The sequence below is a fragment of the Netta rufina genome (genome assembly GCF_964035555.1).
Source record: "Netta rufina genome assembly, chromosome: 7".
NCBI classification, from domain to species: Eukaryota; Metazoa; Chordata; class Aves; order Anseriformes; family Anatidae; genus Netta; species Netta rufina.
This window is the reverse complement of record NC_140130.1, coordinates 31,580,136-31,604,837: the sequence shown is the minus strand read 5'-3', so window position 1 is coordinate 31,604,837 and position 24,702 is coordinate 31,580,136. Positions and strand designations below refer to the sequence as shown.

Below are 24,702 nucleotides of genomic sequence, written 5' to 3'. Positions count from 1 at the left end.
TTTTTTCCCTGCCTCAGAGGAGAGGCCTATTTATTTATTAAATGTAGTTCCAGTAAGCTCGGGGCAGATAAATAGTGGAGCATAAGGACTTAGCTTATTATGAAAACATCCTTTTGTTTCATTAGAAGAGAGGCCAGATCTATCTGTCTTCAGACCCTTCTGGGTATTCACAAACAAATTAGGCATTCAGTCATAGATCTGTTCAGAGGATGCTTGAATTTCTTGCAGTCATTTGCATACATACCTAAAACTTACATTCAAGGTTCATTTTACTGTTTATGTTGATTTTTCTTCTGGAACTTCTCTAGTTTGCTTTAAAAATACAATTTAAAATGTTAGTTATTTACTTATGAACTGAGTCGTATGGTTTTAAGTTTGGATGTGGGCCTACATCTGTGTGGTGGGACTGTAGGACTCTAATACGTTGAGGGTGGCACTCCACTCTTAATAATCACTTTTCTGTTATGTTTTATCTAGTTTCCCATTGTTAAATACGGTTCACTGGTATAGTGTACAATTAGTCACTATAATTAGAAATATTTTAATTAAAAAGTCAATGACCTGTATTAAGAGGTACGTGTGGTGCCTATTCAACTTCTGAAATACAAAATTCTTAAAGAATAACTATTTGTTAATACTGCATTTATTTTGAGATATTTATGTGTGTTTTTTTTTGGTTGATGGTAGGTGAGGTTCAACGTAGTGCAGTATGTTGTTCCCGAAGTGAAGGAACTTTATAATTGGCTTGAAGTTGACTTTCACCCACTCAAGTTATGTAGCCGTGTCAGCAAGGTAAGTTTTGTAGTAACAGTACGTAGTAACTGTTCTTGACTAACAGTCTGTTACTTAAATACCAAATTATGGTAAATATCAGCTCTCTTTTTCTGTTGCCAGAATTTTCAGTAGGAGGCTTTGTTTGGTCAAATTCCATTAAAATTGTACATGTATAGTAGCTGGCATATGTAGCACGCTAGCTTATTGAAGTAGCATAAAAATTCATTCAGACCTCTAGGGTGCTCTGTAAGGGCACAGAATTTTAGAAAATATATCTGAAGGTCTTGAGTGTGGAAATGCTACTGAGGTAAATGTTACTTAAATATGAAGGAATGAGAAAACTGTGTGAAGATGCAGGTTGTGCATACAAGTGGCTTGTGTAAGAAGTGGAAAAAATACACCATAGACTTACTATCTGAACTATAAAAACTATACTATAGTTTTTGCTACCTAAATTTAGTATATTTGGAATTATGAGATCTTGTTGACTGTGTTAATGTAAATTCTGCAATTAATGAAGCACTTCACGTTCTTTTTCTTTGATAGTGGGAACAAAGATATTTGAGGTGCTAAAAAGAACTTGAAGGTAAATTAGCAGTGTGGTTAATGTTGCCAGTACTGTCAGTCACCTTCATACAAAAAGTGTTAGCTCTCATAAAAGTGTTCTGATAAAAAGATTGACTTTGGTAAAACAACCTAGTATCTGGACACAAATGCTGTTGTTACATGAGCTGTAGAATGGGAGTATTTAAGGCTCAGTACTTTAATGTTGAAGTTTTAAGTGTTGGTGCAGATTAAGTAACTTTTTAGAATTTTGATAGGTTCTCAACTGGGTGAAAGACCAAGCTGAAAAGGAACCTGAACTGCAGCTGTATGTTCCTCACCTGCAAAACAATACCATTCTTCGCCTTCTGCAACAGGTATGAATAAGGAAAATGTGTGTTCCTAAGTGTGCACAAGTTAAAAAATGCTTTGGAAGAACACTAAACTTGAAACTTTCATGCTGAACTAAATTGCTTCTGTCAACTAGAAGACCATTAATATTTCTAAATACTTTTTCCAGTGTATAACCCGTATCTTCAGGTTTGTACATCATTTAGGTACAGCCAAAGTAACTGTATGTAATAGTGGTTGAATACAGTGATGCAGTTTTTTGCCTAGATTTTCTTTGTGACAGATCTATGAAGTTTTATTTAAGGTAATTCATCGGGTCTTAAAACGTTTTGGAATAAGGTTTGGGTGTGGTTTTTTTTGGTCTACATATTCTATGAAATGCACATTTCATTGACCTGCTTTCCTCATAAGTGATGAGCAGTGTTATTTCTGGTGTGCTAAAGAAATCTTTAAAGGCTAATTAGCAGCATAGCTGTGTTGTAGCTACTGCTGCCAGTCTCCTTTATACAAAGAAGCCATGTGGGAATGGCTTTTAATCTTAGGTTACATTTGAATACAGTACTGAAAGAAAATCCTAATGTTTCTTTTCATATATAGGTGGCCCAGATTTATCAAAGCATTGAATTTTCTCGTCTGGCTACCCTGGTTCCTTTTGTTGATGCTTTCCAGCTGGAACGGTGTATTGTCGATGCAGCCAGACACTGTGACTTGCAGGTAAGTGCTGTCAAAGTGCTGCTGTGAAGTAGTGTGTGGATTCATGGGTATTATGTTGAATGACAACTAGCTGGTAGACATCAAACACAAGGAAGATAGTGATTTTTAAAAAATAAAACATGGAAATTAAGCAGAATTTTATTCAGTGCTATTTTTCTTCTACTAATTTGGCATTTCCCTTAGTTTGCGAAATGTTTTTTAAATTAATTTCTGCTTTGTTGACCTCCATTTAAAAGCAATATAAATAATACAGTCATATTTTAGTTTTCACACTCTGTTTTTTTTTTTTTGCAAAGGTTCGCCTTGACCATACTACCCGGACACTGAGTTTTGGCTCGGATTTGAATTACTGTACCAGAGAAGATGCTCCACTGGGCCCTCAGCTACAAAGCATGCCTTCTGAGCAAATTAGAAATCAGTTGACTGCGATGTCCTCAGCTCTGGCTAAGGCTCTTGCAGTCATTAAGCCTCCTCACTTGCTGGTAAGTAATCCTAAATCTTCTGAAAACATTGACGAATGCTGACATTCCCCCAAGTGTGTTATGTGATGTTTACCAGTTGCCCTTATGCAGCCTTTTATTAGTTTTGGCTTGTCTGATCTGCTGCTAATTCCAGTAAGCTGCTTTCTGTGCAGTGGTAATGAAATTGTTACCGGTGTCCCCTCTCTTCAGAACAAATACTTTCTCCTTGAGGTGTTAATATAGACAAATGCAGCGTAGCATTAATACGTTTGTTAATGACCAGATATCCTTCTGCATTTGTTGCGTAACTGTTCTAATTAAAGTTTTCTGCTGTAGCAAGATAAATTGGTTTTGAAGTTGTGAGATCATACTTGAATGTTACACCAAGAAGTTGCTTGGTTTGCTTTTCCGTGACATAGGAAAGGCACTGAGCTCTCTAATGATTAATTTAATGGGACGCTGCAAGGATCTGAGTAGATGGGTTGGTGCTTTGGTATATTTGCTTATTTTCAGAAGTGTGCTGCTTCCTTTTCAGAGCACTGTGATAATGATCTCTGATACAGTTTGTATTAAATGGAGCTCATTATCGACATTGTGCATTAGGTAGAAATGTAAGCTAAGAACTTGACACTTTGTAATAGCTTATTTTCATGAGTGTGCTCTCTCACATTAGATGTCTCCCTTTTTTTTTTTTTGACGTTTTTTCTTCTAGAAGTGCTTTTATGCTTCTGAAGAGCAAAGAATGATTCCTAAATGCACCCAGCTAGTTAGTATTTGGTCATAACTAAAATAATGTCAAAATGTACACAAGAGGCATGAATTTAAATTGCTGGTTTTGCATATCAAGTTTAGAATATACCATGAAATAACTTAGCCATAGCTGGGTCTACAGAGCTAAGGCTTGCTTAAAATTTTGCATGCATTTTCTGAAAATCCAGAGCCTGCTGCCTGTTTTCTTCCTGGAGAAACTGGTGTTTTAAAGAACCTGTAATGTGACTTCATAGTGGAATCTAAAAACATGAACCAAAGATCCCACAGCTGAAGAACTGACTTGTCTTTCTCTCTCACTGGGGCTGTTGGACTCAAGGTCGGACTCACTGATGAGCTCACATTTCAGGTCCTACAGAGCCCTGTAGGAGCGAGGTGTAAGTCACGCTGGGATTGCCGGCGTGCTTTGGTTGTGGCAAGCTTAAACCTTCACTTCCCTTTAAAGAGCAGGGGTAATTTCTTTCCTTTGCTACATGCTTATGAAAGAAAGATTGTTCAGCAAATGTAGAGAACAATTTTTCCTTATTGGAAAAAAGGCTGATGGCAAGATGTCCATATAGGATGCTCTATCCAAGTTGGAAATAGTAAGTTATATTGCTAAAATAAAAGCACACAAAGTAGGACTGTATCAAGACACCAAATATTAGCTTGCTTGTGTTAGCTTGAATGTATGTCAGCTGTTTTGTAGTGTTTAAGATCAGAATATTTCATGTAGGTTTTCCCCTAAAAAGAGTTTTATTCATATGAATAGTTGGTTTAAATAAAATACAAATAAAACATATTTTATCTTTAATAGAAATGACAGGTAGTCTTTTACCTGACATGTCAGTGTGATTAGCTGAATAAGACATAAACTTGATAATGTGCTTGATGGTGCTAGCATAATGACTAGTATTTAATATTGATCTATGTGATTGGAGATACTTTAGAACAAATGGATGTCTTTGTTGTTCACTATTCAGATAAAAACTTGAATTTTCAAGTGGATAAAAACTCTCACATTTCTGTCAAATTTATCACAATTTGCTAAGTCATTAATTTCATCCGAGGCTTTTTATTTTAGTGTGTCTGGCACCCTCATTAATCTTTAAGTGCTTGCAGATCTGCAACAAAGTAGGGATGTTGCAGTGTTTTTGTTTAATGCCCTGGAAGGGGCAGATTACTAAAAATACCTCTGAGCTAACTCCCATTTCACGACCAGCACGACGGAGTGCTTGCTGTGAGCTAATTACACCGCAGTGTTTGGTGCTTGCTGGGGTGGTTAAAATGGGCAGCACCCTCCGTTAGCAGTTAGACCTCGCCAAGTGCAGAGTGGGAATCTCTACAAAGAGCATACAGGCAGCTCTGGAGCAGAATTGTGGAGCGGTCAGAAGGACACTTAAAGAATGGTCTATATGCAGTCAAGTGCTTTTCATAATTTAATTAAAATGGATTTACAATCCAATGCTTATGCCTAAATTCCTTACTTATCAATGTAGCATCTCATAGAGAGCACTTTGTTTCAATTCGGATATTTTTCTCTAATGCTAGTATGTTTAAAACAAAACCAAAATGCATTAAAAACAAAGGAGTTTATGGTGGTTGATGATCTGAAGAGTCTCTTCCAACTAAAATGATTCCCAGAATCTATGAAATACACTACATGCAATGCTCTATATTACATACGTAGAGAGAAACAAGATGGGTCGTCCCCCCCTTTCAGGTATAGAGTCTTACCTACCACTAGCATATATGTGTGCAGTATTTCTGAACAAAGTGTGAAAATACCACACCTAAAATAGGTACTGCAGGACATTGTCTGATACAGACAGCTTTTGACTCCGTTTGCACGTGGTTCTGTTGAGTTGATGCTACCTTGTTTGCCACGTGGATGAGTGATCGGATTTGCCGTTACAGTTGCATATCAATTGAGTTGGCAAGGTTGGGGAATAAAATTAATTTTAAGATTTCTTTGAGAAGCATTTGCTATGCTTTCTGCCTTTTTAAAGAGATGCTACATTCATCATTGTCTTATTCATAATTTAAATTCAGCAAGAGAAGGAAGAACAGCATCAGCTGGCAGTCACTGCCTTCTTAAAGAATTCGAGGAAGGAGCATCAGCGAATTCTTGCACGTCGTCAAACTATAGAGGAAAGAAAAGAGCGTCTTGAGAGTTTAAACATTCAGCGCGAAAAAGAAGAACTGGAACAGCGTGAAGCAGAATTACAGAAAGTCCGGAAAGCTGAGGAAGAGAGACTGCGCCAGGAGGCAAAGGAGAGAGAAAAGGAACGTATCCTGCAAGAACATGAGCAAATCAAAAAGAAGACTGTTCGGGAGCGCTTGGAGCAGATTAAGAAGACTGAACTGGGAGCCAAAGCATTTAAAGATATTGATATTGAGGTAGGCAACTTATTATTGAAGTATTGAGTAATTTTGTATTTATTTTTTTTGCTAGGCTGATTGAATTTCATATTTTTTTTACCAGTTTAATACTGTAATTGGTCTTACAAACAGTCACCAAGAATTAAGAATGCCAGTTTGGCACTTAAATGTTTAAGTTGCTCAGCAATTTAAATTGAGCCTTAATACTGAATTTGGATGGGATCTATTTTACCTGGAGGAATGAAATCCAGCTGGTTTTATTCCTCCCTCCCTCTTCCTCTCTGTGTTATTGAAACAGTGTCTGATATTTGAAAGAGACCTTCAGATCCCATTTTATTGTGCCTGGATTTTGTCTCAATTAAAAATCAGGATACAAATGCTTTATAGAGCTTTAAAAATGAAATAAAAGTTACCCAGAAGAGAGGAAAAGAGATTGAGAATGAAAAAGATTGCATCAGAAGCAAACTTATGGGGAAAACTGCAGAGGCTTAAATAAATAGCTAAATCTGCATTTGTGACAAAAAATGTTGGTTTTATTTTGTATTGATAACTTTACTTGGCTGTAGGATCTTGAAGAATTGGATCCTGACTTCATTATGGCTAAACAAGTTGAACAGCTGGAGAAAGAAAAGAAGGAACTCCAGGAACGTCTGAAGAATCAGGAGAAAAAGGTATGAACTACTGAGGGTACAAAGCTGTGTATGCAACATTTTAGTTAGTGGTTGTGAACTTGAGTTTGTGTTGTATGTATGAACATTTTGAATACCATTTTTAAAATGTATGAAGCTAAAAAGTAAGTGCATTGCAAACCAACTGAGTTTCTAGGATCGATGCACAAATTCATTGTACTTCGTGGAGTTGATTTGAAATTGGGCCCTTAAGCTGTGTGAGAACTGGGTCGTATTTGGGAAAACTTGTAATTGGAAAGTCTTCAGAGAAGATGAAATGCCAGGAGAAGTTGAGGCCATTAGAGGAGCTAAATTACTTGTATTATTCCTTACTGAAGCAGAGGAGAATCCCTTGATAGAGTCCTAGCTTGCAGAAGAGGATCTGCCTGTAACTTATGTATTACTAAGTGTGAGGAGTGTCCGGCCAGAGTAAATAAAAATATACAACCTGTGTGAGGTGAAACTAACCCAGGGCTTCCACATGTTTTCAAGAATGAACCAGAGGTTATATGACACTGAGATAATTCATTTCACGGGAAACTGACCTGGTGCTAGAAAGCTGTGAGTGTGATGCCAGTTAAATCTTCATGAGGGGGAGCTGAAAATTGGTGATGCTGAGAGACTACTGGGAGGACTATGGTTACGTATACCTGCTTCTATTGCATCCTTTCCTAGGAATGTGCTTAGTTGCATGTGCTTGAGCCAGGTGTTTGTTTAGATACAGCTTTGAGCTGGTCCAGTGTGTTTTTTTTTTTTTTAACAAAGATTTATTGGAGAACTTTCCAGATACTGTTTTTTTAGGAGATTGTTGATGGTTTTGTTGCACGTTTCTTTGCATTATGACATTCTAAAGGTATGTTATCTTTATTCAGATTGACTATTTTGAACGAGCAAAGCGCTTAGAAGAAATTCCTTTAATAAAGACTGCCTATGAGGAACAGAGAGTACGTGATATGGAGCTGTGGGAGCAACAGGAAGAGGAAAGGGTAAGAATTTTTATTCATGTGATAAAATCTGTTAGCTGCGAATGAAAAATAGAAGTTTGGCACTGTCTTTTTCCTGGCTCAACCCAAGAGAAGAAGGGAAAAGTTGGTATGAAAAACTAAGAGTTAGCTTTCCCGTTTTATTGTGCCAGTGGGCAGCAGCCTTCTTTGGGTTGGGTCTAAAAGATAATTTGAGTAGTGACTGAGGTAGACTGAATGCAAATATCTGAAGTAAAATCATACTACATAACTTTTTCTTATCTATTTTAGATCACCACTTTGCAGTTGGAGCGTGAGAAAGCCCTTGAGCATAAGAACAGACTCTCGAGGATGTTGGAGGATAGAGATTTATTTGAAGCCAGGCTCAAAGCCTCGCGACGAACAGTTTATGAGGTACGTGGCAAATGGTATTGTAATCAAATGTTGCTGTAAAGCAAGGAGCTCCGCTTATGACTCAGTGATTCTTCATGAAAATCACAAATTAGAATCTACAATGGCTCAGAATTATAAAATAACTTAATGCTTTGACTAAAATATCTGTTCTTGCACCCATTCCTAGGTATTACTACTAAAAATTTATGGCAACTCCTGAAACAGCTTATGTGGAAAAGGAGTACCTAAAAGATAGCCTTCGTTTCTTGCTCTGCTTTTCAAAAAGTCTGCATTTTCTGAGAGTGGTAGCTTTGATTATTTTGTTATGTTGCAGTAAGAACTGGTTGGAAAAAAAGAAATCTGTGTATAAGTAACTGTATATGATTCTCTGCTATAGGTATAGGTAACTTACTGAGGTCAGTAACCAGGTCATGTATTTACTTCCCTTAAATGCAAATACAGGACTGAAGTTGTACATACTCTGTCTTATAAGTAGGAGTACATTCCCTTATACCAAATTTGCTGCAGAAGAAGCTTAACATGGTAAACAGAAATACATTGCAGTTAGTTTATTTTTCTCTACAACTTTATTTTACAATTTGTATAATTGTCCACCTCTTAAACATGACGATTCTGGTGTTTTCAAGTGTGTTTTTTGTATTTCAGGATAAACTCAAACAGTTCCAGGAAAGGCTAGCAGAAGAGAGGCGTAATCGTTTGGAGGAACGCAAGAAACAACGTAAAGAAGAAAGACGCATCACTTATTACAGAGAAAAGGAGGAAGAAGAACAAAGATTACGAGAAGAACAGCTGCTTAAAGGTATGATTTGAGGATATTATTTTCTTTTCTGATTTCCCTGTTTCCACAGTATTGGAGGAAGTCTTCTAATCTTCAGTCAGTGGTAAAGGCTCTGTTAGTTGCTGTTACTTACTTTACCTTTGCATGTTACCTGAATGCATGCTTGTACAGCACAGAGGTGAAGGCAGAGCTTCAGAGGGGAAAGGAAAAACGAAAGCAAATGGGTGCTTCCTGCCCTCACATTCCCTCAGACATGAAGAAAGGAGGAGATAAAGTAAAAGGGAGGCTAATGAAAAATCAAGTTTTTGATTTCACTCATTTAACTTGCGTTCTGACACCTTTTTTGAACACATCTGAAAGAGCAGAAGGGGAATATTGGTGGCAGATCAAGAACCCAAGACTTGTAAGCAGCTCATGCAAATTGCTTTGTGAGCTGTTTTCTCTGGTAGACCATTTCAAAGCTTTCAGAAGAGGTGATAAGTAACCTGAGGTAAATTTCTGTCCTACTTATAACTTGGATTGCAACGAAGATTTTTTCAGTGTGTATTCATGATCACCCAATATTTAAAAATGAGGAAATAAATGCAGGGGTCCTGCATATCAAACTTATGATCATAGTAGCTGACTGTTTCTTTGCCCTCTTCTAAGAAAGAGATCCCCTACTATAGTTGATGTACTTACTGATACTTTAGGTGGCATGTTTGTGGTCCATACATCTAAGTAACACATGGATATTAGAATGTTTTTCTTAGTATCCTAGCTAGTAGCTATTGTTCAAGTTGTTAGGGTCATGAATGTATTAAGGGTTCTTTTCCTATTGCGTTGGAATTAGGATACTTCCCGAAAAGATTGTGGTTAAACACGTCTTGTGTAATGCTTATTGGATTTTTATTTTTAAAAGGAAATGAGTCAAATGGGAAGGGATTGTTTTTTGGAACCTTTCTTTGGATATAGCAAAGTAACATAATTTGTAATACATTGTTCTTATTTTTCCAACTCTGCAGAGCGTGAGGAGAAGGAACGCATAGAGCGGGAGAAACGTGAGCAGGAACAGCGTGAATACCAAGAGCGTGTCAAAAAACTGGAAGAACTAGAGAAGAAGAAACGTCAAAGAGAAATGGAGATAGAAGAAAGAGAGCGTCGTCGAGAAGAAGAACGAAGAGGTCTGGATGACCCATTTTCGAGAAAGGTAGGTAAATACTTGCAGGTGTGTTTTGACTCCTTTTTCTGTGGATTATTTGGAAAAAGTTGGAAACGCTAAAATAAGAGGTTAACAAAAATAGGTTGTGACACAAGTGACTAATAGTTAAAATATCAGTGTCCCTTTCAGCTCCTTACTGGGATCTGTAATAAAGTAAAGCAAAGAAACTACCAAATCACCAGGTTGTTCAAAAACTAAATAAAGAATAAAGACCTGATGAATGAATAAAGAATTATGCAATAAAATTAAAAAAAAAGAAAGTTACTTCCCTTTTAGAAGTATAAGTATTGGGGAATGCCATTATCCCAATCCAATGGGAGACAAAGATAAAGTTATTTTGCAGATAAAATCTTTAATGATTTTAGAAATGGAACTGTACTGCAAGCCTTCTAAACTCCCACTTTTTTGATCCTTATCAATAAGAGAGCCAGCTTTAAATTTCACCCACCATAGCCATTGTCCGTGTTCAATGAATGCCTCGTTGAGTAGCACCGTGAAAACAAGCAGTCAGAGCTTGTAGAAATTGTTTTGATGATTGTTTACCCGATGGACTGTATTGTCAGTGGTATTTTTCCACAGAAGAGGTATTCTTAGCCATGGGCACTTGACTATATGGAAAAGCTGACTCAAGTTCTGAGAAAGATATCTGTACCACTTGAAAAATGCCACTTGCAGTTCTGGAATTCTTTGTTCTCCCGTGTTTCTTGGGATCATTTACACCAGAAGATAATCAAAAACATTTAGATACATGCTCAGAGTAGTGGATGTGAGATCTTGCCTTACTTCTGTTTTTCTCCGTGTTGAAGCATAAACTTTGTCAAATTAAAACATTTTACAAAGAGCAGTTGCAAACTGGAATACCCTGTTTTAAATGTGTGATTATTTGAAATGTTAGTTTGTGTGGTTTACCTAGCTTGCTGCTTAGGGTAGAATTTAGGAATAAATATCTCCATAAGAAGTAATTTAAATTCTCTTTGCCCAGTGATGGGCAGAGGTGTGCTCTACCTTTAATAAATAAATAAATAAAATTATTGCTCTGCCTTGTGTCTAAGCATTTGCGTGAAAGCCTTGAGGCCCCATGTTCAGTGCTGTATAAAGCCAGAATAAAACGGTCTCTGCTGCATGTTGCTTACAGTTTATTCAGTCACATTTTCTGATGTGATTAGAAAGCACAAAACAAAAATTAAAAAAAAAAAAAAAATAATTTCTAGTGCTGTAACTCAGCAGGAAAGTGAAATTGTTACATCTTAGTGTCATCAGCTAGTAGCTGTGGCTCACTGAAGCTGTCATTCATAGGCCTGTTCATAAACTTTTCAGTGTATTAACTTTACACGCATCCTACCCTGTTAGTAAAATGTGTGGCACAAAGGGATCATGTTTTTAAACAGCCATAAACAACATAGTTGGTTAAGACCATACTTCAGTTGCTCAACCTGCTGATAGTTTAGTATTCCCTACAGCGTAACAGCTGAGCTTTTAATGGCACGGCATGCTCTGAATGGAGTAATGTATATGCTGAAAATCTTTATTCTAAAGTATATAAGATGATGTTCCTAATTTTCTTTTATATATACAGGAATCTCGTTGGGGTGATAGAGGAGAGTCTGAAAGCTCCTGGAGAAGAGGTGGTGAGACAGAATCCGAATGGCGACGAGCTCCAGTGGAAAGGTAATTAATTAGTGGGCTCCTTTTGTTGGTACTACTAACGCTGCACTAGCTGAATGCCTTTACATTTCTGCAAGTTACCCTCTGATTGCTTTGTAAGAATGTTGAAATGGGAGATTTTATCTTGGAACTGATTCAGATGACATTCCGCTTTTGCTTAGGTTAGATATCTGGAGGCTGGCTGAAGGTCTTCTGCACCTGATAAACTTGCTTACTTGGTTTCTTGTTTAATTTAAAATGTTGCGTCCCACTCAGATATTGGTGTCAGTTGTACAAGTACAGATCAGGGAAGGATAACGAACAGGTACAGAGTTCCTGGATGATGGAACTGTTTGAGATTTTCCATTTAGAAAGCTGATGAAAATATTTTAAGAAAGGTAAGAGTCAAAATTCAGTGTCTTGAAAGCCATTCAAGTCCCAGAATGGCTCACAGAGCAAAAATGTGCCATAAACTGAAACTAAGTCCTGAAAGACTGTGTTGAACAGAGAAGGAAGGTTTTCGGTAGGAAGAATATTCAGAAAGTACTTCACACCTTTTTTTTAGGTGTTTGTTCACATCTTTGCTTTTTAGGTGTTTTGGATATATTCAGTGATAATGAAGACTGTTTATATGGTTTTAGAAGAAAGGGTCTTTAAAATTTGTTCATCATTCTGCTCCGCAAGAGGATGAATTGTGCGTGAACTATTTCTGATGATGCACAGCTAATTGTTTTTAAAAGCCTGTGCAGATGAAAATGCCACTGCTCTGATTGGCAGTATGTTTTATTGCTTAATTAGCCTTACAGATTAGATATTTATAAATGTCTAACCTTAAGTTCTGGTGCAGCAATTTCAATCCATTGCAGCTTACCCTGAGTGCAGTGGAAGGAAACCAATTTACTGTTTCCCTCTCCAGTAATTTATTTTAACGTATTGGAAGAGTATGATCTTTTGATAACCAAGATAGCGTTTCATGCTTTCTTTAAAAGCTGTGCTGCCCTTCTTGGTAGCAGTTCCCTTTCTCTCCAATCACAAAATCAAAAATTGGGATGAAACTCTCAGGTGAAGCATTTAACTACTTGCATAAATGTTTAATGCATCTGTTTATATGCTTCAGTGTGATACATTTTTTTTTCACAACAGAACGATGCTGGTGACACATTCATTTTCCAATCATATATTCAGGTTTTTCTGAAGAAGTGTTATCTTTATTATTACTCAGCTTCCACCCAAATTGAGCTGAGTGGCTGCTGAGGAGGAAAAATTAGGCATACCATGGATTTCCTTTTGCCTTTCACTAAAATACTGAAAAGAATTTAAATCATCTCTATGGAATTTTAAGTAAAATGGAATGTTTCTCAGTTATTTCCTTTTTCCCAGCTTAGAAAGCTAACAAAAATAAATGGCAATACTCAGGCATAACTGCAGAAGGTGTAATTCTGCATTCTTTAGAAACCCCTCAAAGAAATTCAGTTGGAGTTTAGCCCTAAAAGGAAAACGTGTTGGGTACAAACATAGGACAAACCTAGCTGTAATTGAATAAAGTAATTCCAAAATATTTATCAAGTGATGAAGGCAGAGGCATAGAGGACAGGGAATGAGATTTAATCTGCAGCTAAAAGTTGTCTGCAAAACGAGCACACAGGTCCTGGCAGTCGAGCAGCCAGCTGCCCTGTGCAGCCACCCCCAGAGCGCTGCATTCCCCGTGATGGGCGCGTTTCAGTGCTCTTGGTCTTTTCCAAACCGTGACTCTGGTTACAAGCAAAACCAGATGACAGAAATAGAGAAGAGGTCAGCAAGGACTGGCTGTCTCAGACAACTAGCGGCTGTGTTGTGATATATAACGCTGTGTGTCTCTGGGACAGCACTGGCTTCTTCACAACTAGACTGGAAGTAGTGACATTGATCTGTCAGTGTGCAAGAACGGTAGGTAGCTATAAGAAGCAAGAGAGGGAAGTAAAATTACTGGTCTTGCTGTGGTGGATACAAAGTTTTGTAAGGGAGAGAAGAAAGTCATTGCCAATATAAAAATATTCCTAATGTTGTAGTTGGGAAAGATGATGTTAACATTTCCTATGTAGGAGTTAAAGTACTATGTAGGAGTTAACTAAAACCTGGTTGTTTTAGCAAAAAAAAAGTCACGTTAGGGTGGTGCCTCGTTTTCTCTCTAGATCGCAGAAAATCCTTGCAGTGCTCTGAGGAACTGGGCATTTGCTGGAACAATGAACTGGCAGCTAACGCAGATGTAATGTACGTGGAGCTAACGGAGGCACTGCGAGGGGCAGGGCAGTGCTGCTGGCTGCCAGACCTCAGCACAGCTCCTTCGAGTTACTTCTTGTCTAGAAGCACGTAAGCATTTGCTGATAGTGGTATTAAGCCAAAGTACATAGAAAAGGAGAGCTGACCTCATGGCTCTGCTGTTTGTGGCTGAGTTAGGAGAAGCAACAACAACAAGAAGTTAGGAACCTGTAGCAGCGGTAGGCACTCCGGTGTGAACTTTCCCAGTACGTTTCTGTCTGATTTGGAAAAGCTGTCAGCATGCTCCCAGCTCAGGAAGATCTCTGCGTATAGCGCTTCTGGAGGCTGCTGAAACACGGCATATATGGTGGAAACTAGATTGCATTGCTACCAGTGCCATTCCGTTACGTTCTTTATATTAACGCATCCCTGGTTGTTGTTTCTCTGAGATGTCTCCGATGGGGTATCGTGCAGGCAGGTTTCACACGTTCTGTGTTTTGCTTATCCGACGCTGTTTGGCTCAGTTTCAGTAAACTTTGCAAGTGGGAGTTGTGCAAGTTCCAAGCAGGAAAGGATGGAAGCTGAAATAGGAACTCTAAAATCGTCACATGAGGGGAAAAATCTAAAAACAGAGGAGTCGTTCCATTGGCAAATGATAGTTTAAAAATGAGATTATCAAAGAATCCTGGAATGGTTTGGGTTGGAAGGGACCTCAAAGCCCACCCAGTTCCAACCCCTGCCATGGCAGGAACACCTCCCACTAGACCAGGCTGCCCAAAGCCCCATCCAGCCTGGCCTGGGGCACCTCCAGGGATGGGGCAGCTTGTGCCAGTGCCTCACCAGCCTCTGAGGGAAAATTAGTAATAGTTTAAAAGTCATAGGATTTTAAAATTGTTTTTTATTTTCTTTTAAATAAAAACCCTGAAACAGAACCTAGGTATGAATGAATGAATTAAATATTTGTTCGTAGGAACTTTATAAACATTTATCTACATATCTGTTACTTCAAAATAATCCGCAGATTTTTTAGAGGAGGAAATTATCCAATAGGAGTCTAAATGGAAATTAATACTTTCTTGTTTTTATCTCACAGCTCAATAGTAGTTGTATCCTCCCTTATTCTTCCAAAACTTAAAACCATCTTCTAGATGTCACTTTCTACTTGCTTATCCCTTGTGGTTTTGTAGAGATTGGCGTCGAGGAGAAGCGAGAGATGATGACAGACCTTTCCGACGGGGGGACGACCTGCCCCGGCGGGGGGATGACCTGCCCCGACGAGGGGACGATCTGCCCAGGCGAGGAGCTGCAGAAGAGAAGGACCGTCCTTCGGTGGAGCCGAGCGAGGACAGGCCGCCTCGGCGCGAGGGGGATGAAGAGAGGCCACCTCGGCGCGAAGGGGATGAGGACAGGCCGCCCCGGCGCGGTTTGGATGAGGACAGGCCACCTAGGCGTGCTCTGGATGACGACAGACCGCCCCGACGCGCTTTGGATGACGACAGAGGCAGCTGGCGAGCCGCAGATGACGACAGGGGGCCCAGGCGCGGGCTGGACGACGACCGGCCTCCCCGGCGTGCTCTGGACGACGACCGGCCGCCCAGGCGCGGGCTGGACGACGACCGGCCACCGCGACGCGCTCTGGATGATGACCGGCCGCCCCGGCGTGGCCTGGATGATGACAGAGGCAGCTGGCGTGCCGCGGACGACGACAGAGGACCCAGGCGCGGGCTGGATGACGACCGGCCACCCCGGAGGGCGCTGGATGATGACCGGCCGCCCAGGCGTGGGCTGGACGACGACAGGGGCAGCTGGAGGGCTGCGGATGATGACCGGGGTCCCAGGCGCGGGCTGGATGATGACCGGGGTCCCCGGCGTGGGCTGGATGATGACAGGGGGCCGTGGCGCAGCGCGGATGACGACAGGCTCTCCAGGAGAGATGATGACCGGGGGCCGTGGCGCAGCAGCGAGGATTCCAGGCCAGGTCCCTGGAGGCCATTTGGGAAACCAGGTAAAATAGCCTCATAAGATAATCTTTCTGCTAAAGCACGCGCTAAGCCAGCCGATAGCGGGGGTGCCAGAGGGGAAACATCTCTGAAAATATCTGTAGTAATTGCACGAATATGAACGCTCCTTCACTTGGTGTAATCAATCCTTTTCGTTCGGCTGAATTAAGCAAACAAACAAAGCACACACAGCAAAATGCAGCAGTGTTTATTGCTCACCTCGAAGATAACTTAAGGTCACATAGTAATGCTGGTATTTACCGTATGCAGAAACAAAACACACAAGTTTAATGCTGTGATGGGAGAGAAACATCACTGGATGGGCATGCCTTGGTCTCTTTCCCTACCCTGGCTGAAAATAACCTGCTAGGAAGGGTTTTGATGCATGATTCCGGTGGGCCTGGGTTTGATAAGGTTGTTATTTTTTAGTGTACAAAACTATTCCAGTTCCTACCATTCCTTTATTTTTTGCTTTTGTATATACCTTTTTTGAAAATCCCTCTCTGAGCAGCAGTTCTGACTAGCTGACCTTCTGACCTGCGTTACCCTGCTGCCCTGTTCTTGGATGATTTATTTCTAGTTGAAGTCGTGCGGGTGGTGACTGCGACACCTCCTTCCTGATTCTGTTCAGAACTGTTGATGATGGTTGAATGTGATTTCTTGACTGATTTCCTGGTTCTTTTTATTCAGACTTAAATATTTATAGCTGCCACATTAACTCTCTAAAGCAGGCATTAATTCTGTAATTCAAGCTAGTAGCAAAATTAGCATAAGTTGTGATATTTGCACACCAATAGCTTTCTCCTTCTTCCCATTTTCTTAAAGAAGGCTGTGTAATAAAGAACTCTCATTCATGAGTAACTGAACAGTAGTTCAGGGTGCACTGTGTAGGTACGTAGGGAATGACAGTCATTTTAAAGGAGTGCTTTAAAAAGCAGCAAGTTCTTACAGATTGTTTGCCTAAAATCATCTCGGCTGTGCATTTTGAGGAAGCAGCCTGCAGTCCGAACCACCCCGTTTCCTTCTTCCTCTACTTGCTTTGCACGGGACCTTTGAGGGGATGGCATTTCTCAGCCAGAAAACACAGGGTGTGTTCAGCTCTGTGTTAAACTTGACACAGGCAGTCCTGGCGTGAGGTATTTGTTGGTGCCTTTAAATAAAGCAGTTTCTACGCTGCTTTGTCAGCGCTTCCTACTCAGAAGTGCACGCTTCTGACAAGCTTCTTGAGTAGGATGCTCAGGTGATCAAAACTTGATCAGCAGTTTCTGTGTGGGAAGTAAACGGTTCTTTGCCTATGGTCAGGGACCAGAGGTCGGTCACTCACAGTTCCTCTGACTGTTGCCTACAGGGGGATGGAGAGAGCGCGAAAAGGCGCGTGAGGACAGCTGGGGGCCTCCCCGAGACTCCAGGCCCCCCGGAGACCGCGAGTGGGACAGAGACAAGGACCGCGATGAAAACGAGAAGGACCGTGAATTCGACAGAGAGAGGGATTTTGATCGAGATGATCGTTTCAGGCGTCCCAGGTTTGACTCCTTTGTTTAAACACTTGTTGAATGATTTTCTTTTTAAGAAAAAAAAAAAAAAAAGTGCCTTTCTGTTTAAGAAATAATGGGGTATCACGTAATGAGAGGAGCAGCGGCTAGGTTGTATGAAGTGAAGTGCTTTAAGGCAATAAATGGATAGTGGCATTCTGGGGTCTTTTGGTTCTTAAGATGCTAACAGTTTACAGAATGAATCCCAGATGTGTCACTGCTTTCAAATATTTTTCCCCCTGTACATTAAGACAATTTCATACTAGGCTCCAGAAAAAGAGAAAAGATTTTGGAAGTCAGTATATTAAATAGAGACCTGCAGGCCTGAAAATGTGTTGTGATTTATTATCGCTTCTTTCTGCAGCAAAGGTAAAATGCTAATGGTTAGTCATATGTTTTGAATGGCAACAGGGATGACGCTGGTTGGAGAAGAGGACCAGCTGAGGAGAACTCTAGCTGGAGGGATTCAAGTCGTCGTGAAGAATGGGACAGAGGTGGCCGTGACATGCGAGATCGCCGTACTGATGACAGAGATCTACCCCCCAGAAGAGGACCACCACTCAGATCTGACCGCGAAGAACGTACGTTTGCTTTATCGTTCTAAAGGCTCACGTTTATTACAGGTCCTTCACGTTACTCTGGCAGTGCTAGGACGTGGGAAAATAGGAGTAAGTTTTATTTTCAGCCACTTAAGCTCTTTTTACATAAAAAGGTAATGGAAAGAAGCTTTAGTGTGTTGAGAACTTTCCTGTGAATCTTTGTTTCTTACTTTTCTTCCTGCTTTCTGCTATCATAGTAGCAGTTTGCATCTGCAGTAGAAGGATAAGAATGCCTGAAGTTTGCAGTTAGCAGAGCAGCGTTATGTTAGGGGTGAATTAAATCCTTGTAGTTTAACTATCAAGATAGATGTCCCAGAAAACATTCCTGGCTCCTTTCTCAAAAATGAGGAAAATATTTGCAAATAAGGCCTTACGGGTTTCACACCATTAATGATATTTATTTTTTTATGAATAACCTATTTTAATTATGTACATTAACCAGGTTTAATTATATATGTTCATTTATACTTTGCTGCTGCCTGGAAGAAATAAAAAGAGTAACAGCAAAGACATTTAGGCTGATATACCACATCTTCCAGTGCTGGACTTGTCCCGTTCAGAAGCTCGTTTGGTTTCCGCCCTGAGTGTTGGTGCTCCCCGGACACGGGCGCTGTTGTGCAGCCGATCTCAGAGAGCAAACTGGAGCACAACATGTACGGGGCTGCCAGCTGGCGGAAGGGCTGAGGGCGCTCAGGGAGAAGATACTTCATTTAAAAAATATATCAAGAACTGTTTCGTTGTTGGAATGTCTGGTTTGGTATTTGACAGCTTTGTTCGTACGCAGCTGGGTTAGAATTTTGAAACTCCTTTTGGTGGAAGTGAAGAATTCTTCACGTAGTGAAGAACGCTGAAGGCCATCGTCAGTGGGGTTGTGTAATCCAGTGTCTACCTCTGGTTTCAGTAGGCGGAACAGCAAGGTGCTGTCTTCGGAGACACCTAAAGATTTCCACAACTGCTTTCAGTCAGGAATTTTCTGTTTGCAGGGTTCAGTCATTTCTAAGGAGATGCTTTTGTGCTTTTAATTCTGATAATATAAGGATGTATTTTTACATTATAAAACCACGTCCATCAATAGAACATTCTTATTGCAGTTAGTGTTTTAAAGATGACACTTCGGTTGCTCACAGCAATCCTGAATCGAGAAAGAGGCTTGAGTAGTTCCGGGCCGTTACTTCACTATAAAATTAAGCTGTGCATTTGGCTGTCATCTTCATATTAGCTCTTGGCAAGATTGAGAATCAGTAAATCAGACTGTCAGTGCGAGGCTTGTTTGTTTAAACTCTTGCAGGCTGCTGGTTGAATGTGACAAAGGTTGTTTTATTGTCTCTTGTACTTGCAGCAAGCTCGTGGCGGCGTGCTGATGATAGGAGAGAAGAACGTGGAGAAGAACGTGAAGCAGTTCGGCGATCAGCTCCTGCTCCTGCTGCTGCTCCAGCTGCTGCTTCCCCAGCAGCATCAAAAGATCGAGAAAGAGATGGAGAGAAGGAGAAGGGCTCCTGGAAAACAGAAAAGGAGCGTGAGCCTGTTCGTCGTACTAAAAATGAGACAGACGAAGAAGGGTGGACCACTGTACGACGTTAAGTGGATATCAAAACAGTTTAACCAATGTTTTAGCTTTGATTTGATTGAATCCACAGATTATATTTGTGCTTATAAACATTCTGAATTGGAATTCTTTAACAAATGTTTTGAGGTAACATGAAAGCATGAGCTTGAATTACTTACTCATATAGATTGATCATGCACAAAACTCACAGCAGAAGGTTGGAAATTGAATGCCAGTTTTTGAAATTTCAAATGATGCTTATTTCATGGATCATTTGTTGCTAAAATAAAAAGAAGCAAGCCCAACAGCTGTCTTGAGTACTGCTTCTATCTTGCACCAAAACAAGCTGACCTTTTTATTTTTAGTCTTTCTTAATTCGGAATGGGGTATTGTCATCACCGAACATGCATATGAAACCACCTCTGTTCACACAGTGCAATTACTGAAAAAGCAGAGCTAGATCAATTGCCATAATTAGAAAAAAAAAAACAAGGGAGGGGAGATACAACCCCCCTCTTCTTACAATAGGGATCTTTGAGGGCAGGCAGTGTGAGAGTCACATTTTATTACCTAAATTCAGTATGTTCAAATTGGAATTAAATACAACAAACATGAGCATTAGCTACACTGGGATATTTCCTGTAGATTTACTTGAATACATTACATGAAGCCACGTTGCAGTCATTGTTCCAGTACCATATACTGCTGCAGTGTACAACCACAGAACTTAAAGCTTCTACAATTTAAGTGTTTTGGTAAGCATATTGCGATGTATTTTCTGTTGCCAATAGCACAACTGCTTTTCCATTACTGGATAACTCATGCCTTTCAAGGATTTATAAATATTGTCATATTTAAAATGTGTGGTTTTGGAGAAGTTGTTGAATTTTTTCCCCAATTCTTTGTCTTCAGGGTAAATTCTTTCCCTTTCAAAAGAAGTGATTTGTAGTAATGGCTGTGTTGACTTCAATTTTGGGATGCAGATCAACAGTTACTATCTGGTCATACTGAAGCCAGCACAGAACTTGCTGCTGTGTGTTTCTTCGATGATAAATAAACAACTTATGGAATTAGCTTCTACAGTGTCTTGACTTTTTAGTAACTTCCCACATTGTATTTTAATGCCAAACATCAGTTTAACTTTTTTTTTTTTTGTATGCATATCTGGTTTTGTACTGTCTGAAGGAGAAAGTGAGAGGACCTGGGCTAGTTAAACCTTATTTAATTGTAGTATATGTGAACAAAAGTTATAATGTTTCACTTCTTATCCTTTTCCCACCCTTTTCAGACTTTCCAGCTCCCATTTACTGCTCAGGACAAACTTGTTCTCATTGTCACCTAATCTGAGGGCCAGCTGCTTGTGCCACTGGAGCCTGTCACTTGGTTTGCTGACTGCCAGGATTCCTTCAGAGCTGTGATGTTTTCTAAACTTTTTTGTGTGCTGCATGCAGTTAAGGGGTCCCAGGGCTGCTGTTGAGCTACCTGTTGCTGTATTTGCACTGGGGCAAGAATTGCAGAGTGACAGCTGTTAAAAGGGACTCCAGGAGGGGCCACCCTCTTGCAGTGAGGTCAGATTGCATTAGGCAGAACCATGTTTGGCCAGGCCTGAAAAGCTCCCAGAATGGAGCCTGCACAACCTTTCAGGGCAACCTCTTCTAATGCACAACTGTTCCCACAGTGAAAAAGCTTCTTTTTTGTCCAGCTTCTACCTGATGCCTCTCACCTTCCTCTCCTACACTGCAGTGAAAAGCCTGATTGCAAAACTGCCTAGTGGGTACTGGCAGGCCCCTGGAAAGGTTCCCCAAAACTTTCCAGTCTCCAGCCTGCCCCAGCCCCTGGTGCTCTTGTTGCCCTCAGCTGCATGTGCTCCAGTTTGGCCACATCTTCCTTGTGTGTGCACAAACTGGAGGCAGCAGCCATGCTGAGGAGTGCTGAGTAGAGGGGCGCAGCTCTCAGCCTGCCAGCAGAGCCCAAGGCTGGAACACCCCAGCATCACACGGGAGTGATGAAAACCTTGCAAGGCCAGCCCAAACAACATCCTCTGCACTTCCCCTCGTCCACAAAACCAGATGTTTTACTGCAGAAAGCAGCCAAGTTGGGCATTGGGTTAAATCCTTGCTGACTCCTTCCAGTCACTTCATCCTTCATGTGCCCCAAAAGCAGCTCTGAGATGACTTCAGGAGTTTTCCAACAAACTGAAGCCACATCACCTGGCCAACAGCATCTCTGATGGTCCCTTTGGCCTTTTTTGAACACGAATTTGCCTCCAGTCATCAGAGAGTTATAGCGGTTCCACCTCCAGTTGTATGTTTGTAATTGTATCCCAACAGCCATATTTGCATGGGCATGAATGTAGTCGATGGCCACTGCACCAGAAAAACTTCCAGGATGTGTTTTTAACTTCTTTGAGCATGTAAGAATTCTAGGTATGTGTGCTGGCAAGACCGGGCAGCTCAAGAGAAGATCTCCAAGATGTGAGCTACACAGCCATGCCCATGCATTTGTTTTACTGCTTGATCATTTCAGAACACCAACTGCTGTGGCAGAAGTTTGCCAGGACCGGCCCAGCTCTAACCAAAAGGCTCTGCAGTTACCGCTCCTGCTCTTCGCAACTCAACGCATTTAGTTGCAGCAGGATGGGGATTCTGCAAGCCGTTCCACTTCTTGCTAATCCAAAAGTCCCTTGCTGCAATTTCAGCTTTGTTAGTTTTCCACCATTGGCCCAGAGGACAATTCACTGTTTTTTCTGCCTCTGCACTTGCAGATTTAGCACCCTGCTCTTCAGAAAAATAATTCAACAATTATTTTTCTCCTCGTGACTGTTAGCAGACTACCTCAGGATGTGTTCATCTATGTATTGGGTGGGCCGAGCTGGCACGCCTAAGGGAAGTGAAGGCATTTCACAGCCATCAGAGCTTGGTCCTGTGGCAAAGAAGCACCCTGAGGCACTGGGCAGCAGCAAGCCAGAGACACCCCCTGCCAAACAGGGCTTTCAGTAAAGCTGTGCGCTCACCTGACTGCAGCTGAACTGAACCATCTGCGCACCTGAAGGCAGCGCTGCCTTACAACGAGACTGCTTTTTAAAGCCAAGGCTCACAGCAGCCGAGGGCCATTATGGGCTGCATGGTGCTCTGCTCTTCCCTCTCACCAGAGGTATCACCATGAAAAAGGTGCCATCACTTACAGAATTTGGAATATTTCCCTGGAATAAAGCGATTCTCCGAGGATAAGAATTTGGGTTGAGCCAACAGACATGTGCAGATGCCTGTAGGGTAAGTGACAGCACCAGGATTTTCTTAGGCCTCTTTGGTGCAGCATAAAGTAGCTTCCAACCCAGGCTGCTTTTAGATGAAGCTGAATGCTGTTCCTAGGATTTAAGTTACTAACCTAAGTTGTTTTCAGTAACTTAAGGAATCAAAATAAAGCTGTATGTAAGCAGTATCCTCTGTAATTAAGAGTGACAACAAACAGGCATGTTTCTGCTCACTGTGCTGCAGTGTGCTGGAGAAATGGCTCCAGAAATTTACTTAAACAACTCTTGAGAAGTTCAATCTTTCTAAGACAGGGGCTTGTAAAGCTTTAAAGGGCAACTCAACCCCAAGAATGGGCTCCTGCTGGACAACCACGTAATTTCAGGACCTTGCTCTCAGGTTTTTGCTCAGTCTGAGTGCTGTTCCCTCCCCACTGGAGCACGCTGCCTTTCCCCTCCCAGCCCAGCCGGTATTTCCAAGCACCTGCTCTGCTGCCTTACCTGCTGGGGCCTGGATCCCACGCCCAGCACCATGCAGCCTGCCACGGGCAGCTCCTGGCCCTTCCACAACGGGCCCGCCCGGGGAGCACGAGGAGACTCGGAGTCGTAGGCAGCAGAAGCCGCTGGCACAAGGGCAGCTTTCTTCTGACACAGGTCGAGGGAAGGAGCGGGTGCTGCACGAGGCCAGCGCCACCGTCCGAGGCAGGGTGAGGTTCTGGTGTCTTGGCAAACTCCCAGGCACTGCAATGGGTCAGCCCCTACGGGGTAGCTTAACCTAGAGAGCAGGGGAGGCAGGGGGGTGTTGCAGACAGACCTCCCACACAGCCCCCTCAGAAAACACCTGAGAGCGCTTTTCTTAGGTCTTTCTTGCTTTTATGTCCGTAAACAGTCAACTGGATTAAAAAGCATATACTCATCTTCAAAGTTTCCACAAGAAGCTAACAGAAATACAGAACAGAATTCTTCCCATAGCATTACACTTGAGCTCATTTCCAATCTGTGGTGGATACAGATTAAACATACGTGGAACAGACATCACAAAATCAAACATACCTAAATTCTACCAGCTTACAGGAGCCTGTAGTGCAAGCCTCCCCCCCCCGAACGAGCGGCGGTGCACAGCTGAGACCTCGCACAACGGGAAGGCAGCTGCCCTACAGCGAGCTGTCGCCACAGTGAAGTGTTATTTAATGCAAGTCCCTTTGCAGCCGGTAATTAGCCCTACTGCTATCTTTGGAGCCATCCGATGAAGATTTAAGAGACCACTTCCATAGCGAGCCCTTTCCTCCCTGCTCACAGCTGTGCCAGTGCCGCCTCTCGGGCCCCTCCCCAGCCCCTCCTGCTGCCCCCTCCCCAGTGCCCGTCCTCCCACCCTGCTGAGCAGCTTTCCAAGAGGAGTTCACACAAACACCCGAGCTCCCCTTTCTGCCAGGACCCGTCGCCTTTCCTCAGCTTCCAGGTGATTCCCTAGGTAAGGCCAACCACAGCGTGACCCCTCCGTGCTGTGAACGCACACATCTGCTCCAGAGGACCCCAAGCCAACTACAAGCCCGTTGCTGCTCCTCCTCCTGCCTCCGACTCGCACTAAACGCAGTCGTCACATTCCCAAGCAAGCCCTTTGCTTCCTCCTCCTCCTCCTCTCAGACCCTCCCTAGAGCTGCACGCTGCCCACGGTCACGGGTGGCCGTGGGGCAGTGCCCCCACCAGCAGGGCGCTGGGATGGAGGGGAGGAGGCGCCGCCTGCCGCACCGGGAACCGAGCAGGGGTTCGCTGGCAACTTCCCTCCCGGCTGTAGGATGGGTGTAGGAAACAGCTCAGCTGCTTAAAGACCCCACAAGCCGGGGGCTGGACCCTGACGAAGCGCAGCGCTGCCGACGGGCACCCTGCAGGAGCAGCAG

At 42.0% G+C, this 24,702-nt stretch overlaps 1 protein-coding gene across 1 annotated transcript in view; it reads left to right on the top strand.

Moving 5' to 3' along the window:
• The window catches only part of EIF3A (eukaryotic translation initiation factor 3 subunit A), a 32,598-nt gene extending 11,971 nt beyond the window's left edge, over positions 1-20,627 (top strand). Inside the window, exons 8-22 of the mRNA XM_084289716.1 lie at positions 688-792; positions 1,596-1,694; positions 2,266-2,382; positions 2,679-2,864; positions 5,643-5,990; positions 6,539-6,643; positions 7,513-7,626; positions 7,894-8,016; positions 8,662-8,815; positions 9,799-9,983; positions 11,572-11,663; positions 15,065-15,882; positions 17,226-17,400; positions 17,821-17,990; positions 19,348-20,627. Coding sequence (XP_084145842.1) covers positions 688-792; positions 1,596-1,694; positions 2,266-2,382; positions 2,679-2,864; positions 5,643-5,990; positions 6,539-6,643; positions 7,513-7,626; positions 7,894-8,016; positions 8,662-8,815; positions 9,799-9,983; positions 11,572-11,663; positions 15,065-15,882; positions 17,226-17,400; positions 17,821-17,990; positions 19,348-19,589 — 3,033 coding nt within the window. The 3' untranslated portion in view covers positions 19,590-20,627. The remainder of the gene's footprint in view (positions 1-687; positions 793-1,595; positions 1,695-2,265; positions 2,383-2,678; positions 2,865-5,642; positions 5,991-6,538; positions 6,644-7,512; positions 7,627-7,893; positions 8,017-8,661; positions 8,816-9,798; positions 9,984-11,571; positions 11,664-15,064; positions 15,883-17,225; positions 17,401-17,820; positions 17,991-19,347) is intronic.
• Positions 20,628-24,702: the final 4,075 nt, after the last annotated feature.